General features: G+C 37.9%; 1 protein-coding gene across 1 annotated transcript in view; it reads left to right on the top strand.

Annotated features, from left to right (window-relative positions):
- The window catches only part of NEK7 (NIMA related kinase 7), a 49,854-nt gene that overhangs the window by 4,870 nt on the left and 27,289 nt on the right, over nt 1–17,695 (top strand). The window contains exons 2-4 of the mRNA XM_066324613.1: nt 1–37; nt 7,494–7,556; nt 8,156–8,266. The exon at nt 1–37 is cut by the window's left edge and continues 104 nt beyond it. Of these exons, the coding sequence (XP_066180710.1) occupies nt 1–37; nt 7,494–7,556; nt 8,156–8,266 (211 nt within the window). The remainder of the gene's footprint in view (nt 38–7,493; nt 7,557–8,155; nt 8,267–17,695) is intronic.

Raw genomic sequence — 17,695 nt, 5'->3', positions numbered from 1 at the left:
TCTGGATGGGGTACCAGTGGCTCTGAAGAAGGTTCAGGTAAGGGTGATTTTTGTGTAAATATTAAAAGCATTGATACAGTTAAATTTGAAAGGCATGTGACATTCCAATTTGATTTTAATCAGTTTTTAAATGCTTAGCGATAGCAAGGTATTAAGAACTTCATTTATATAGTATTCCACAAACCAGTGTTTTGAAATTGAAAGCACTGAGTTTCTGGGAAAAGATAACACATCTAAATGAGCAGTATGTCCTAACCAAAGCTTGGAATCTATAAATAATATAAATATTTAGTGGTGTCTACTGTGAAAATACATTATGCAAATCCATGCATTTTTTATTGAATAAACATCTGTAATCTTTCAGTTAAGTAGCCATACTTCAAAAGTGCATAAATCAAATAAGGTCTGTGTAATCAAGACTGCAGTAGTGAAAAGGAGAGGAGTTACTGTTTCAAAAGACTGAAAACTACCTGAGACAAATACAAACCAAAACTGTGCTTGAATCATAGCTCATAGTTTCCTTCAGATTTTGGGATACAGCTCAGTTCATATGATCGTCTTCATGAATAATACATCTGTGCGTTGGGCTCTCCATGGTAATGAAATGCAAGTGCACTGTGGATCTGAGTGAATTGCATTGGTCAAAATATTTTTTTGAGGAGACTGAGAGTGTTTCCAAGGTTCATGGTTTAGCCAGTAGTGAAGCAGCAGTTGTCACAGAAGATGCAAGAGCAGCAGGCTAATTAAGTTACTGTGGCCGAGAAACATTAAGCTCAGCCATGGTAAATTTTCACATAAGAAATGGACTGATTTTTTGTTCAGATACATTGTCTTAGCAATTAGCAATTTTTAAAGTGTTTAAATGAAACGCAGCAGTTTAAATGAAAACAGCTTTTCCAACAGAAACATTTTCACTGTCACACAGGCAGAAGACAGCTCAAGCGATGCCTCCCTCTATCCTTATTTCCATTCTCTCTTTTTGCTTGGAGCTGCTCAGAGATGTTAGTTGTAAGACTCTTACTCTTAGAATTCCTTACTGGATTTACTATGTTTAACGTTGAAATTGAAACTAAAATTGGCATTTCACTTTTGATGTTGAGATAAGTTCAGTGTAATACTTGAAGTACTACTGCCATCAGATCTGAAAGGGTGTTTTTACCTTTATGTTCTGCAAAACAATATGTGTAATAATCTGTAGATTGTTTTCTAGAGTTTCTGCATTTTAATAGTTTTGGTTTTGCTGCATTAAATGCATCCACTGTAAATTTCTCTGTCATATCTTGACTTGCTGTTCCATTTCTGTGATTTCCTGTGCGCTGCAGCACCAGGAGGCAGGGCTAGTCCTGGCAGTCATAAAAAAGGGGGCTTGGTTCCCCCTTCTGGGAAAACTGCCAGATATATACTACTTCAAAAGCTGAAATATATTCTAAGAACTTTGATCAACAGTCTTAAAACATTAGGCTAATTCCTCCTTCATTTTTAGCGTGTGAGAAACCAAAAAGGTCAAATGTGACTTGAAATGCATGTCAATTAAGGTGGATGTGGAATGCCTGGGTACTTGAAGAAAGTCATAAAAGTCCAGCCATGAAATTTTTATAACAGGGCTTGCATTAAGAATACAGAGGCATTTTAGCATGTGTACTCCTCACAGCATTTCAAAAGGCAGTGTGTATGTGTAGCTGTATTCTCACAGCAGACTTCCCAATTTGACAGGAGATTTTTTTGGTGTCTGAAGATGACATCCTGCAGTCCATATGCAGGTGATATGTTTCTAGAGCAGAAAAGCTTTCTTATTTAATTTTTATTTAATAATTTTCTAACAATATACTTGGCTATTGGGAGGAAATAGTGTTTAAAAGTTCTGCCTTTCCTAAATGGCTTTATTGTGACAGGGTTTCAATTGTCTTTAAGTGTCCAAGATGGGTTGTTGGTTTTCCATTGAAAGTTATTACCTTTCACTGTAAGGAGGGGCTGTGTTTTGTGTGAAGTCACTTTCCTTGTGGAGGCTGGATGTGTGTGTAGGAGATTACTGACTGAATGGAAAGTGAGACTTGCTTAACCTGGAAGGGGAAAAAATTACTAAGCACGTAATGACAGCTCAGAAAGCTCGTGGCAGCACAGAATGTTTGGCACAGCCTTTCCAGCTTGTATAGTTGACATCTAAAGCTGTTCCTTTTGGACAGCAGACCATCTTAATTGTTACTGTGCTTCTGTGACCTTTGCTAAGATTGCCTAGAAATATTTTTGGTAAATATAGTCACAATACTTGATTTCACTATAATGTTTATTTTCATAGATGTCTTTTGTTGAGAAGTAATTGCTTTTTAGAGGAGCTGAAAAATGGGTCTACTCTATGATGGTGCTTCTTCCTTTTGGTTTCAATCACATTTGATTTTATTCAAATGAAAATACTCCTTTTTTTCTGATGCCTTTTTAACGGAAGCTCAGCGTGGACAAAACAGGAAATGCTCCTTTCAGTTATGAGAGAGAGGCTTTATTCTCTCTATTTTACACCTTTGCATGGATTTCACTCTCCACATTAAGACAGTGTCTCTAAGTGCTGTATAACGTGTTAAGTAACATAGCTGAGACCTGACTTTCTACTTTTCCATTATCTGCCCATTCTCATCTCACATATTCTCACATCTCACATGCCCTCCTTCCTCTCCAATCTTGCAAGTCATGTCTATCCCATCCCCTCCCCATTTCATTTTCCTGCCTGGGTTAGGTGTGTACCTGTTTCCTTTATGTGTATTTGGTAATGGTACCCCATGTGTGTCTCTATTGTCAAGGGCTTATGGGGCTTGGAATCCTTCAGTTATCCTCTTTTGGAACTGCAGGATCTCAGGCCATTATTTGTTCCAAAAAGATTGCCAGTTTTGAGTTTTTAATGAAGCTTTCCAACAAGAATGTTTATTTTTCACTAATAAAATTTTATTTGGCTGAAATACGTGCAATATTGATAAATGTTAAATTAATGTGTACAAAATGTATGTTTGTGGAATAAAATGTGAGCAGAAGCGAGTAGCAGTAAGATGCTGTGGGAGAAAGGACAAGCAGATGGTGACAGAAACCACTCTTCCTGAATTTGTAGTTGCTGCTGAGTCCAGATGACAGAAAGAAATAGTTCTTGATTTGGTTTTTATTAGGGTATGTAGCACAGTGAGGGCTGTTTAACTTGCAGAATTTAACCAGCAGAATTCACAAAATGCTATGTTGTGTCTTTTGTTTGTGTTGTACCCTTTGTGCTTCGTCCTCCCATGTTTAAATTTTTTTTTTTTTTTTTTTTTTTTTTTTTTTTTTTTTTTTTTTTTTTGTAATTAGCAAGTAATAATTAGATTCTCTCTTTTTCCAGCATGGAACTATATTTCTGAGACATTAAAATACTACCTAAATAAAAACAGAAATAAAATCATATCTTCACTGCTGAACTTTTACCAATGTCTAAACTATATTTTGAGTTAAATTAAGAAACATCAGAAAAGGTCAGCCCCATGTAAACTGTGGTTGTAGCAGTATAAATTGACAAGCTCCTAGGTAAGTTTCTTAACACGTGCCCAGTCTCAGATCCAAACTATGCTGCAGATGATGCCTGAGGAACCAGCCACTGCAGCTCTGGGTAACCCCTGCAGCAGAACATCTGGGGTACAGTGCAGTGTTCTGAGCAAGGACCACTCCAGGAGTCTCTTCCAAGGGCAAAGGAAGCAATTACTGGTCACAAATCATCTTTAAATGGCAAAAGAGTGGTAAATATCTAAGTCACTTACTGTAAGGCTGTATGAGTTCACTTTCGGAGCTGTTTTTTAAGGAAACCTTAGCTACTCAAAATTTTAAGTGTGTGAAGCTGCATATTCCAATAAAATTTCAGATTAATTGCATTTCTGCCTTACATTGTTCCATCTTTCTTTTCCTTTCATTCCAAAATTGGAGGCCCCATGTTAGAGATTCAGACAATGAATCCTTTTATCTAGGACGTACATTCATTATTCATTGTACATTGTCAATGGATTGCTACTTCAGGCCTGAATTACACTTAATTAATCTTAGAAAAGCACTTGTAATTTCACACTTTATGAAGCACTATTGTCTCAGCACAGCAGTGCTGTGGTGGCAAAATACTCTAATGCTTGTTGCTGTTCAGTATTGTATCTCTTAATATTTATGTACATTCGGGTCTTCATTTTGCTTACTTCTCTGAAGGTTTATGTTACAGCAGTCATGTTGTGTATTTTGTTTGGAAATGCTTTTTGGTTTTATTGTATACAGAATTTCGAGCATAACAGGCACAGATTTATCATTTAAATTTATCCTTTACAATGCTGAAGAGGAAAATCTGGAAAAGTGATGGTCCTAGAGCATGTGGAATCAGGTAGATTCCCAACTTGGCACTTCAGGTGATGGATGTAGCTGGTAGTTGATCAGACACAGTCTGGACTTTGAAGCTAGGGCTTGATGTTTTCCATCAGGTGGTTCCATGTTTCTAAACCTTTTTGCTATGCCAGTAGCTTTCTGGGGACATGTATATACGAACTTCACTCAGGAAGTTGAATTCATGTATTGCAACTCCTTTGTTTATTTTACACATCTGCATAGGAACAGTTCCCACTCTGTAGCTTGTAACAGCATAGAAACTATTCTAAAAATACCAGTATCTCTTAACAGTACTTACAACTGACATTTTTTGAATGCTGAAAGACTATAATCTATGCTCACATGAAGGTACTAGGGAAGAGATTGAGTGAAAAGTTACCAGAGATCCCTTAGTTGTATAGCACACAGAAGTGTGATAATAATCAATATTTCTTTTTGCTTCTACTCTCCTTTTGTACACAGCTGATTGCAGGATGAGATGAAAAACGGAGAGCTTAAAATGGTTTATTTTATTCAGTGTGCTTGTTAAGTGGGAAATATAGCAAAAAAAGTGGGGAAAAGACTGGGAAAAAAACTGCTAAGGGCTTTTAAAATGTTCCTTTAAATCTCTTCAGCTGTATTTGCTTAACTGTTTTAAGGAGTTTTACAGTAATTGCTGACTAAGATAAAAAGCTTACCACATGCAGACTTTTGATTGCACTCTTTATGAAAACTGCAACATCATAAAAATATTTACCCTATTATTTTCTGCTCATTAGTTTTCTTTTAATATGATCATAATTCATTTTTTGAAATGTTGATCTTATTATAGTCCTTGAAAATAGAAATTGGGGGGAAAGAATTAAAAGTTTAACTGAGACTATATTACACTGTGCCGTTTGTGGTGAGTGGAATTGGTGCTGACTAGAGAAGCATACCTCCAAACTGAATTACCCTGTGATCTTGACCTCATAAGTGAAGTCAAGAATTTGAATTACTGTTAGTCTGATGATTACCCTAGCAGTCTAATCTAAATACAGCAGTTTTTATTGTTAGCCAATTACAGTGATGATAACACTTGTCTAATTACTGCTAGTTCCCAATAATCGATGTATGGAGCATCATCAGTGACCTGAGCTCTGCTGGGAGGAGGATGCTGTTAGTGTCTTTATGTGAGACTTTGCTGGGTGATTTCAAGCAGTCAGTTTGTGTTGCTCCAAAAGCTATCTAAATAGCCTATCCAAAAATCCAAAGTTATTTTAGACTTCTGTTGTATGTGCTGTAATTCTCTTCAGGCCATGCAGTTGCACAGAGCCGAGCTGGATCCAAAACCGGGTTAGACACAAGTCATTTGACTGCAATGACTTAGTTACAGTTAGGTCACTCAGCTGCAGGGCATGGGGTGCTACAGCTGCAACCCAGCTCAGAAAATGAGTGCAGCCCCTGGGGAGGCTGGGAAAAGGTTGGAAGTCCTTAGGCAGTGTGTGTCTGGGGTGGATGAGACCTGTGGCCTGCTGATGGCAATGGGGATGCTGTCTGTACAGGGCTGAAAGCTGTGAGAGAGATCTGTGTGCAGCACTCGTGCTGGAGCATAGGCTGACCTTTCAGCTGGGCTTGCTGAGTCATAGGAGCTGAAGGTGGAATTAATCTGCCTGCAAAGCTATAAACTGTTCCAGTCGTGATGGGAGTACTGACATCCCTCCGCTAATGGCCAGTCTGCAGCAAACTGTGGGCAAAGGGCAGCCTCTCCTGCTAAACAAACCTTCAGAGTGCTGCCAGGTGCCGTGTGGAGTTCTGACATGCACTTGAAAGGATGTTCTTAAAGTCTTTCATTGCAACTTCCATTTTTCAGGGTAAGACGTTCTTCAGTGTTGAGTCATCTGCTGATGAGGAAGCATGGAGGTTTTTTCCTTGTGTTTACAGTAACCTCCTTGTGTGAGCTGACATGGCTTAATACACTGGTATCCTCTGGTCTGAACTGCAGCAGTCTGGCAAAATAAAAGATCATCTGTTCAGGGAGAAAAGTCTCTGAAAGCTTTTTGCATCTGGTGTGATTCAGAGGTTCTTCAGAGGCTATGGATTGAATGATATTTTTGCCTTTTTTTTTTTTGTCGGCTTTTTAAAAAAAATCTTATTGTTGGAGGAAGTTAATGTCTGTAAAACTGAAATTCTGGATTTCTGGGAAATGCTATTTATAGTCTTTTGAGGTTAGATCTGGATCAAAATCTGAGAACCACAAGAATGCTAAACAGTCAGTCTTAAGATTGTCTACATTTGCGGTTGTACAGATCAGATAAGACTTATTTTTACTGCCTTGCTATATTTAATTTAGGTAATTTTTGAAATACTCAGTTTAGCTGAAGCTGTGACAAATTTGCAAAGATGCTTGTGAAGTGCAGCACAAGTAGAGGGGGTCATGTTTATAGAACTTAAGTCTGTCCTTTGGGGAGAGCAGCTGCTTGGTCTAGTCTATTCCATGCTGTTTAATAACAAATTAGAAGTACTGGCAATACTATCCAGAATACACAAACAAAATTTTGTCTTTCTTTCCTATGCCTTGATGATACATTTTTCACAAATGAGAGCTTAGAGAAAAGGGCTCTAATTAACAAGTAGTGTAACCCAAGTCACTTCTTTGCTGCCTGAAGGGAAGGAAATGGGAGAGAAGGAGTTGGAGGTGACAATGAAGTTTTCATCCTGAGAGTAGAATAATATGCGTTATTTAGAATTGAAATGAAGGACTGTAGCAAGACTAAGGGAGAAATCAGTTTGTGAGGAATCAGTAGTGAGGAATCAGTTTGTGAAAGTGGTGTTGCAGAATGGGATAGGAGCCTGAGATTTGAGCCACATATAAGGTGTGCTAAATTATTGCTGCTTGTTGGAACAGTATGCAGAGGTGGCAATTTATTTGTTGGAAAGCTTGTACTTAAAATGGACTCGTTTCCTATGAGGGGGCTAAAAGAATGGCCACAGCACTAAATCAGTGCATCAGAGAATTAGAAGGATTTCTTACGGTAGTATTATGTCTTGCCGTGAAATGTGCAATTCAGGTTACTTTACGGATGCTATGAAATAATGATAATGACTATTCAATTTACTGTATTTTTATCACTTAATAAAAGTGTTTTGTCTTTTGTGCATAGATATTTGATTTAATGGATGCCAAAGCCCGTGCTGACTGCATCAAAGAAATAGATCTTCTGAAGGTAAAAGAGTTGTTTAGAAAATGTGCAGCCTTCTTCAAAAAATGTGTTATGTTTTTCATAGACATAATTGAGGTGTCCACCGTTTTTTGTGTAGTGTTTTGAAAAGCCTCACTTTGAAGAATTTTGTGATCTTATTACTTTAAAAGTAAATATTGAAAAGTAAATCTGATAGAATAGTGAGTAACACTTCAAGTGAACGTTTCTGCCAAAATTGCAATATTGTGAATGACTGTGTCCTTTGTACAGTAAAATCCTGACTTCAGAAATTGATTTTAGTATTTACTTCAAAAATCGACTTCAGTGTTCCGGATAAGTTTAGCATGCTATTGGATATATACATTGAAGTGAAATTCCTCTAAAATTGCAATGTCAGTCACCATGTAGATCCTAAAATACCATCCTCTTCTTGCATAGTATTTGTAAATGCTTCTCATCAGCATATACTTTTTGTAATTGCTAATACTTTCTGTAATTAGTATCATAGTGAAATAGATTTTAGGGGTTGTTTTGTTTGCCTAAGTAAGAATGCTTCCTGTGTCAGTCTTAAAACATGTGGTGTGCTCTACATTAAACTGTGAATTACTATTTTGCTTTCTTAGCAACTGAATCATCCAAATGTAATCAAATATTATGCCTCATTCATTGAAGACAATGAGCTGAACATAGTGTTGGAATTAGCAGATGCTGGAGATCTCTCTAGAATGATCAAGGTAGGGATTAACTTTCTTTAAAAAAGTAAGAGCTTGTAATGTTCAACTTTGGCTGTTTATTCTGTGTGATCATCACCGGGTGAAATGCAGTGACAATGTCAGGATCTGTAGAGCAAAGTAAGGTGTTTAGTCTGGGGTTTTTTTTAAGTGTATTCCAATATTGATGCTTATGTAAGTTTTTTTAGCACTTTGCTCAGAATGTAGGTACAGATGGGGCCATAAGTAGATTGAAGTTATATTACCACTGGGGGAAAAAAAAAAGCTGTAAAAAAAAGCACTGTCGCCACAATTTAGAACAATCCATTTTAGTGGCATTCTGGATTTTTTGGCATGATTGTCATTTGTGTTCCAATATTCTATTCTCAGTAATAGCAGTCAAAGCAGAGAACTGCAGCAATACAGCAGAAGTGTCTTCTAGATTTTGAACTGCTAAAAATATATTTCATAAATCTTTGGGATCACATGAAGTTATGTGTTATGGGTTAATTGCTTTTTTTGGTAATATTTAAATGCCTGTTTGGATAATCAGAAAAATGTATCCCAGACTCATTGTATAAAATTCTGTATTCTAAAACTGGCATGAAGTTTTAAATGCCTTTTTTAATGTTTGTCATTTGACAACTACTTCCTCTTGTTCCCTTCCCTTTCTCCACTGTGTCTTGGGTTTAGTATGTCCTTTTAGCATTTTTCCTTGTGTCCACCCCAGCATTATTGCTGTCAACACTGCACACCACCACTGTGGGCACAAACAATGCCAGTCAATTACTGTTCACTCAGCAGCGCTGGGCACAGAGCACAGGCTGTTTTTCCTGGGACCTACATGAATAGAGGATGTTAATTCCTTCATTAATGACTTTCATGCTGATTTTTTTTGAGCTTTTGACGAATATTCCTTTCTCAATTGATAATTGTAAGGTAGGACAGTCAAAATTTAGTTCTAAGCAGGTTGACAGCGTCTGTTAATATTTATAGCCAAATGTGATATTTTTCTTCATCTCATGAATTATTAATTCTGTGGGCTTACATTTCATAAAACATAAAGGAAGGTTTGTCTTTTCTTTTGAATGTTCAGTTTTGACACAACAGTTACTAATATGAGTACTCTGTGACAGATTGCCTTATGGCATGTCTGGTCTTATGACCCACTGAAGCTTTTTCTTTTTTCCCTTGCTTTTTTTTTTATTATTTAATTTTAAATCCAATGTGTGGCTTTTTCAGTGCAGTTGGCCTCATTACACCTTGTTCAAGTCGGTGGGTATTTCTTACAGGCTCGATCTTGGAGGCACTTTGTGATTGTCCTCTTAACACAGGGATCATGTTTAATGTAGCAAACTTAGATTACTGTTTGATGTTAATGACAGCCTATCAGGCTATTATTAAATATGTATGAGGTGTCAGAATGCACTGTGTCTTCATGCTGCTGGTGGAGAAAATGGTTTGGTAGATTACTTTGACAATATGAGTTTAAATGTGGGGCTCACCGGTCTTAAAAATGTGTTTTAAAAACTGCCTGAAAAATAAGTGGTATATAATAGTATAGAATCTTCCTAGAAGAGCAGATGCCTGTCACAGCAGGTAAGGTAAATAACTATGTTGTGTTATCAAGTCAAATAAACTGCTTTGGTTTCCAATGTTCTTGCTAGAATGTTGCTCTGAGTTGTTGGAGGGTGTCAAGACACCCTCAGAACAGTGTTTGGGTACCAGGCTTGTGTGATTTTAGAAGGGATCAAGGATGTTTCTCAAATTTTAAATGACCACAGCTTGAATGACACTAAACCCAATAACAAGGTGAGGGAAAACTACTTAACTAGTTTACTTAGGTATTTGTTATGACATTATTGGCACATCAGAGAATACTTACAAGGCTGCTGCGCCTCAGCGTGCACCTTAATGAATTCTTTAGTTCTTCCCTTAATGAACGACATCCTTACTGCCCAGTTTTTCTATGGTCCCTCTTGTCACCTGCGGATAATACTGTCTTTGTCCCCATTGAGTAGACAACTGAGGAAAATCACTTGGTGCATTCAGATGTATTCTAATAGAATTCATAGAATCTGCTGTATGCCCAAAAAAAGAAAAAAAAAAGCAGCTGTGCATTGGCATTTACATATCACATAATGAGAGCAGAGGTATCTTATGTGTTCTCTCTGCCGCTGTGTTTGTGTATGTACATACACAGATTTAATCCACTTTACCTTAATTATTTCTTTAATTATCTCTGTCACAGGGAGATGTTTCAATATAGCCTCCATTCTCAAAAGCAAGAGAGTTCAAAATCAAAGATTTCTTACTGTACAGCTTTTAGTAGAATAGCATGTTAGCATTCTTGACTGTGGCATATTGGTATATCAGTAAAACTGCCAGGGAAACATCAGGGAGGGGGAAATGTTGGTGTTTGACTCACAGTTGGTTTTGCACTGCAGTACCTCAGCACTGTATGACCCTTCTGTGGGCATGGTGAAAGAAAGAAAAACTCTTGATTTTTATGTCAGTGAATTCAGTTGCTGGATACTATTACCTCAAAGATATTACGAGTAAGTCATTACTAACTCTTGTGCTAAGTCCCGGTTGCTTATGGTCTGTTGTTTGTCTGTGGTCTCTACTGCAGAACATGTGATACGCGTGGCTGCCAAGGTTCAGGGTAGTTCATGAGAACTGGTGTTACCTCATAATACCACCTTTTTCTGCAATACAATAATATGCTGTCAGGCAAGTTTGAGGCTTGGGCCCTTTTCTTATGGTTCTCCTCTACCACAAACAGTGACAAAGTGAAAATTTTCTGTGGGTTTTTAAGTTTGTTTTCTTGTTTTCAAGCAGCGGTTGAAATCTTGGATTAAGATAATGCCACAAATAAAGAAGATTCTACTGATTATTTTAAGAAAATATATTATAATAATTCAGTAAAAAGAGCTGGTTAGTAAAGTCTGTCCTGAAGATGTTAGAACAAGAGAATTTGAATTATCTTACAGAATAATTAGCATATTATTTAAGGTTATATATAAAATTACTAGGCTTGCAAGAAGGGATGTTATCAAGGCACTAAGATCATAGGATTTTTTTAACTCAGCAATAAACTTCAAAGTCTATTCAATTTCTGCGGTTATTTTTAGTTTTTAGGTTCTTCTGGCAATAATCTTAGTGCACTGAAAAAATTGCAAACTTTAAACTGAATATGTCATACAGATCTTAGGGAAGTTAATCATGTTTTGGAAACAAGCATGAAAGCTTTCATCTGAAAAGTTGAAAATGTGTGCAGCCTTCTCAAGGTAGATGGAAAATAACTTGAATTCTGCAAAATGTCACCTAGGTACTTCAGCCACACCTCAGACAGCACTTTCTGCGGGTAGTTTTTCAACTTTAAATAAAAGATAAGCATACTATAATTAGCTAGGTAAAATAACAAATATTTTAAAACATTTCATCAGTATGAAATTCCTGTTGACATCTCAAGTTTCCATAGCTAGGATCAGTGAATTCTTTGTCCTTGAACTTGTTTTTTAATAGGATAGTCCAAATGCAGGAATAGTCACTTCTACCCAAGCAGCTGATGCAGATTGAAATTGTTCCTTGCAGGAGCTGGAGCTCTGTTCAGACTTGTTTGAAATCTCATCAATTCTAATTTTAATGTTTCTCTAGTGGTGGATATTTTGGGCTTCACTATATGAAACTGCATCCGGCAATTTCTCCTCTCCACATGGTCTGGAATGCAGCCCCTCCTTCCCATGCCCAAGTATATTAACTCTGGAGTTGGAGACTTCTCTGCAGCACTCTGAGTTGGCTAGCTTACCTGTGTGAGGGGTAGAGCTTGGAAGGAATTTTAGCTTCATTCACTGGCAGCTGACTCACCAAAAGTGTTCAGTGCCTGCACAGTGCAGAGTGGAGGGCTTGGTCACTTCACTCTGAGCTGGGCTGGTCAGCAGGTGCAGGTCAAACTTGTGCATGAATCGTTTTTGGGAGCTTAGAGTGCATCTCCTCCCTCTGTTCTTGTGTCCTGAGGGGGCAGGTTCTGCTGCAGCAGCTCATTCCACCAGCTGCCCTGGGTGCTGGGTGCCTCAGAGCTCATAATTACTCATTCTCTCTGCAGTGAAGCTGGTTGTGTTGCTGGGAATGGAGAAGTTCACTTGTTGATTTTTCCCCCACACTTTTCTGGTGGATTGCTGCCCTGGGAATGTGCTAGAAATACAGAGATGCTTTTGCAGAAAGTAGGATTTTCTGAGAAGTATTGGTAGTACATAGTAGCTACAGTTTGATTGGTAGCTATTGTTGAATTGCAGGATTTTTGGGAGTATGAAGTTAGGGAAGCATCTGTGTAGGGAGGAGGCACAGTGTCAGAATTTAGCAGGCCAGGTGTTCAATTTTGCATGCCCTTTCCAGGATTTTGGGAAACCCTCAGCTATTAACTGAGGGCTGTTGTTTGGTTATCTATCTCTTCATTATCCAAAACATTGATCTAAAACTTTAGCAGTTGTTGGAGGTAGTTGATGTTCCTGTTTGGAAAGCTAGTGGGAAAAATGTTGGGTTTTTTTGAATGGCTGTGTTGCAGAAGCTGTTTTCTGCCATGCACACACATGTCCAGCAACTGTTTGCTGCTAGGATTGCCAAATATTTAGTTGTGTGAGAATGTTTTCAGTTTGTCAAAATACAGCAATTTCCTACTGAAATGTTGCATGCCAACATTTCATTATAATATCTTGAAACCATTGAATCTGAACTATTCTAAGCCTCTTTGTGCCTTGAAGCAGATGTAAAACTCGGGATTTTTCTTACAGTAATGGCTGTGAAAAATTACCTAAATTTCAATTCTTCTAATATATGTTTCTCTTAAGAGAAACTACGGGAGCATAATTCCAAGGGCAGAAAATTTCTACACGTGTAGAGGACTGTGTGAACCCCCTGTGTCTCAGTGCTGATACGACCTGAGTGACAGTCAGTGCTTCAACCTGGAGTAGGATGGGTGACTGAAACTGCACTGCCAGAAATAGCTTTTTCCAGATGCTTTGGATGGGCTGAAGCTTTCCTGTGTCTCGAGGGTCTTTATTCTTTCTAATAGTTACTCGAAAGGGAGTAATGTGAGATGGATGTGGAGAAGACAAAAAACCAGGCAGACCGAGGAGTGGGCTGGGACAAGTAGCTGAGTGATCCTTAAGCCCAGAGAGAGGATCTGACTGGGAAGAAGGGAGACAAGCACACCTTTGAGAGAAGGCAGGGCAGGGAATTTGTGCCACTAGGTGTGTTAGAGAACAAGAGTAGTGTATTGGAAAATTGTGAAATGGGACTTCCAGTACTGGTCCTGGGGACAGGGAGGTTGGAGAAGAGCTGAGAATGGGACAGATGGAGCAGGGATCCTTGAGACGGACACCCTGGGCTGTCCAGCAGGGAGAGAGCCTGGATGGGCTCAGTCAGACTGCTGGGAGCAGGGTGGGAGTGACTCTGTTCAGGGTGCAGCTTCTCTGTGTAGGAATGGTTGTTTGCTGGCAGGGCATTGGGAAGACAAAGGTTTTGTGATCACTGCAAGGTTTTTCCAAAGACCATCCTTACTTGTTCTTTTCCTAAGGGATACTGAATAAACCACTTCAACCACTGCTTTTGGGGGAGAATTCTAATTCCTTATTCTGTATTTCTGACATTCGAGGCAAAACTCTGGGTCTTGATTTGTAGAAGTATTGAGCTGTCACAGCTTCATTCTGAGTGGGAACTGTGCTTTGAAGATGAACTGTTTCATAAAGCTATGTATGTTGAGAAGGAGGTGCTTAAATTGGTGCCAGAATTAATTAGCATTTTTGATCTCTATTCTTGGCCCATATTCTAATTTGTAAAATGGGGATGTTACTACCTCATAATTTCTAAGGCCATTTGTGAAGTTATTTTATTAATTTGGTATTCCAACAGTGCATTCTAGGAAACTGTATCCCTCCCTGAAACTTGTATTTAATAATAGGTTATGAATAGTGCACAATAAACAAAGCCTAGAGACATTTTCAAACTGCTTATTAGCTGAGTGTCATGAATGAATGAGTAAAGGGTCTTCTAACATAAAGAAAACAGATCTGAAAATTGAGTGCACACACTTTCAAGGGGGAGAAATAATGGAGGCTCTAATTCTGAGATTTTTCTAATACATAAATATATGTCCAAATAATTGACATAATGGTTTTGGGAGAAGTATTTTTCAAGTAGTCTTTTGTGCATGTTTGTGTGATTTGTTTTTTTTTCATGATATTGGTTTATTTTCATCTATAATTGTGGATTTTAAAACATGCATTGTGGTTCTTTTGGCTTTCAGCAGTCTCGCGTGCTTTTTCATTTTTCTGTGACTGCTAGATTTAATTTAAAGAACAAAAACCCCAGTCCCACCACCCCCACACCAAACCTCCTCGCACAAAGTATTTTTATTGAGCATATGGTTATATTTTATAATATAGAACAGTTTGGCACTTTGCTGAAGCTACATCATTGATATATGTTAAAAGCTTAAAAATATTTTTTTTCCTTAGTGGTTTATTTCTTGCTTTCTGTATCACCTTTACCTTAGCTTTTTTCCTTACTCATTTTTGAAAAAAGCTTCAAAAGATAGGGTGTAGTTTGAAGAAGCCTTTAACATAATAGGATAGTGTAACACAGAGTGTGTTAATTACAGATCAAAGCTAAACTATTTTTGTGCTCCTTTTCCTAAAGGAGGAACCTGGGGCTTTGAACCAGTCAGGCTCATTTTTGCACTAACCTTTTTTAAAGCTGTTAACAAACTTGAAAAAATAAAAAAGTTTTTTACTTCCTGTAATTAAAAAACAGTGCATCCTATTCAACTTTGTGTATCGATGTTAGCTGTGTAGCAGGTAAAAATGTGGGGCGGGGTGTTCCCAGGGGAAGCAGCGCCTCTGTGGATGGAGCTGTGAAGTGTTAAAAGAAAAAGTGAGGGCACGGATCCCTGGCAGGGTGGTAGAGCTGCTTCTGGTAAGCTTTTTCTCCATCCATGTGTGTTACTGGGGTATCTGACAGGTGCTCCACTGTCACCTTTGCTGTCAGCCACAGGTAAGCACAGTGAGAGCAGCAGCACCACTTTTCCCTGTGTGCCTTACATACATGTGCTGGCAGAATGAGAGCTGGCTGCTCCTCCAGTTTATAATCAGTGGGATAATTGGGCTGGGTAATTGCCAGGCAGGCTTGTTAGTTTTGCTGTGAGTCAGCCATTGTGTGTGTCTGCCGCTGGAACAGTCAGAATAAGCAGGCAGATTTTCTGCTAAAATAATTAGACAATGAACAGTGTTTTGTCTTGTGGCCAGTTGCCTTCACAGACATCACACCTGAAGCTGTTGTGGAAGCACTGGCTGTACATGCAAGGAAAATGTGTCAGTCAGCTATGAAAAGTTAACTTGACAGTAAACTTCATTTAACTTACACAGGCTGTACCAATAGGCTTTGGAGATTTCATATCCACCTTTGCCCACTGGTTCTAAAATAGTCTGTGAGCCTTTGAAGAGCAGGGAGAGTTGGGAGATTTTTCTACTGAATAATAGTTCTGGGTACTTTTCTTGTTTGAAATGCGCTGCAAACAGTACTTAGGGACTAATTTTAATTTTTCAGAGTTGCATTTGAAAAATTTGCACTATGTGTATAACTTGCTCAGAATAGAGGTTTCAAATCTGTCTGCCTTGTGTGTACAGAAAAGAAGAAAATTTAAGATAATACTCTGATATTTACTGTGTCATGCTACTGCTTTTTATTAGGAAGCAGAGTTAATGATTCAAGCATGAGTTGCACCTCTTCATGCTGTACCGGTTTTCCCAAGGGGATTTTTTTGGACAGAGATGCATGTAAACAAATACTGTTGAATTTACACATGTGGCTGTGTCTTCTAAGGACCCTCATTCAGCAGTAACAACAAGGACAAGGAAAATGTTGCAGTATTGGAAGTTTTATACTTGCAGTGGTTCAGATTTCAGTAGGTGATCTCTATTTCTGAACACTCTGTCCTTGCTCCTTTGCATCAGCAAAAATGTTAGGTGGAACAGAGGGACTGTAGGTGGGCAGCTCAATAAGGAAAATTGAAATGAATCCTTGCAAAGAAAGTTGGCTAAAAATACATTTCTGTAAAGTGACTTTGTGCAGAGCTTTCTAAGGAATACGAGTTTAACCAGGAGTCCTACTAAGGCTGATTATTAGCATGAAAGTAATATACTAAAATGGAAAACATGAAAAATTTTCCATGAATTTTTTACAAGGCTTTTTATTTCTTGTAAGTGAATGTCCTTTTTTTGATTTTGTTTGAAATAAGATTCTGTTTGAGAAGATGCTTCTATCTCAGTTCTGTGGTGTCTCTGCAGCATTCTTCTGGTATTTTTTTTTCCTTTTGTTTTTAAAGGAAAGATCACAGTTTAATTCTGCTGACTTGCCCTTCTGATGCTAGTAGGTACTTCTCTTAGAACCATTATTTTGTATTAGTTTTTGTACTGTATCTTAGTGTTTTGTTGCTCTGGATGAAATGAAGTTTGTTGTATACTAAGATGGATAATAGAAGAAGATTGAATTTTTTAAAACTTTTGTTTGGGTAAAAAAGGGTAAAAAATAAGTGTATAGCATCTTCAGTAAGGGGAAATATAAGCAACTGTTACTAAAAGTTGAAAAACAAACCAGGTAAATACTTTTATTTTCCTCACTTTATTGGCTGAATACTTGCTGCTTTTGCTATGTTTGGTTGATAGATGACAAATAGTTTGGGTGGGCTTTTTTGGTATTTGTTCTCTTTTTACAAGTAAGAGACAGCTGCTACTCTTGAAATGTAGGCAAATTTGATGACACTGTATATCAAACTGAATGAATGAATCAGGATGTGGTGGGAAGTTCTATTTCTGTGCTGCATAGAAAGCAAAGAAAAATGGCAGAAAACTTGCCATGGTCTAAATTAGCTGCATTAATCAAAGAACAGAACCAGACAAAACTCCTTGTATACTGCACTGCTGCTAGAGTTATATAGCTTTTAAAACAGAAAACAAGGCTTAGGTCCAGACTTTCTTTCTATATTCATGAGTCTCCAAAATATTAGGATGTTGCAGCCCATCTTCCCTGATCTGTCTTTCTGGCCCTGCATGCCCTTGCCCATTGTGGTTTATTTCTGTTGTATTCACAGAGGGAGAACTCCTGCTTGTGCTTCCATAATTTCCTGTAATGGTTGCCTGACCTCCTCTTTCCTCTTTGTTTTTCCTGCTTGTCCATATTAAAAAAAGCTCCTAAAGAAGCACAGTCTGAAGTGGTCAAGAGCTTTGTGTTACTTGGAAGTTCATTTTTGTGTAATCATTTTTGCATCTCTTTCCTCTTGATGCAGTTCAGATTTCTTCCCACTAGTATCTGGTTGTTGAATCACTGTGTTGTAAGTCCATACATTAAAATGTAAAAACCTTCAGTGCCTTTATATTTTTGTAAGCTGTAAATGAA

Source organism: Sylvia atricapilla, chromosome 9 (genome assembly GCF_009819655.1).
Source record: "Sylvia atricapilla isolate bSylAtr1 chromosome 9, bSylAtr1.pri, whole genome shotgun sequence".
Classification (NCBI taxonomy): domain Eukaryota; kingdom Metazoa; phylum Chordata; class Aves; order Passeriformes; family Sylviidae; genus Sylvia; species Sylvia atricapilla.
The sequence above is the reverse complement of the archived record's forward strand: the minus strand, read 5'-3'. Positions and strand labels throughout refer to the sequence as shown.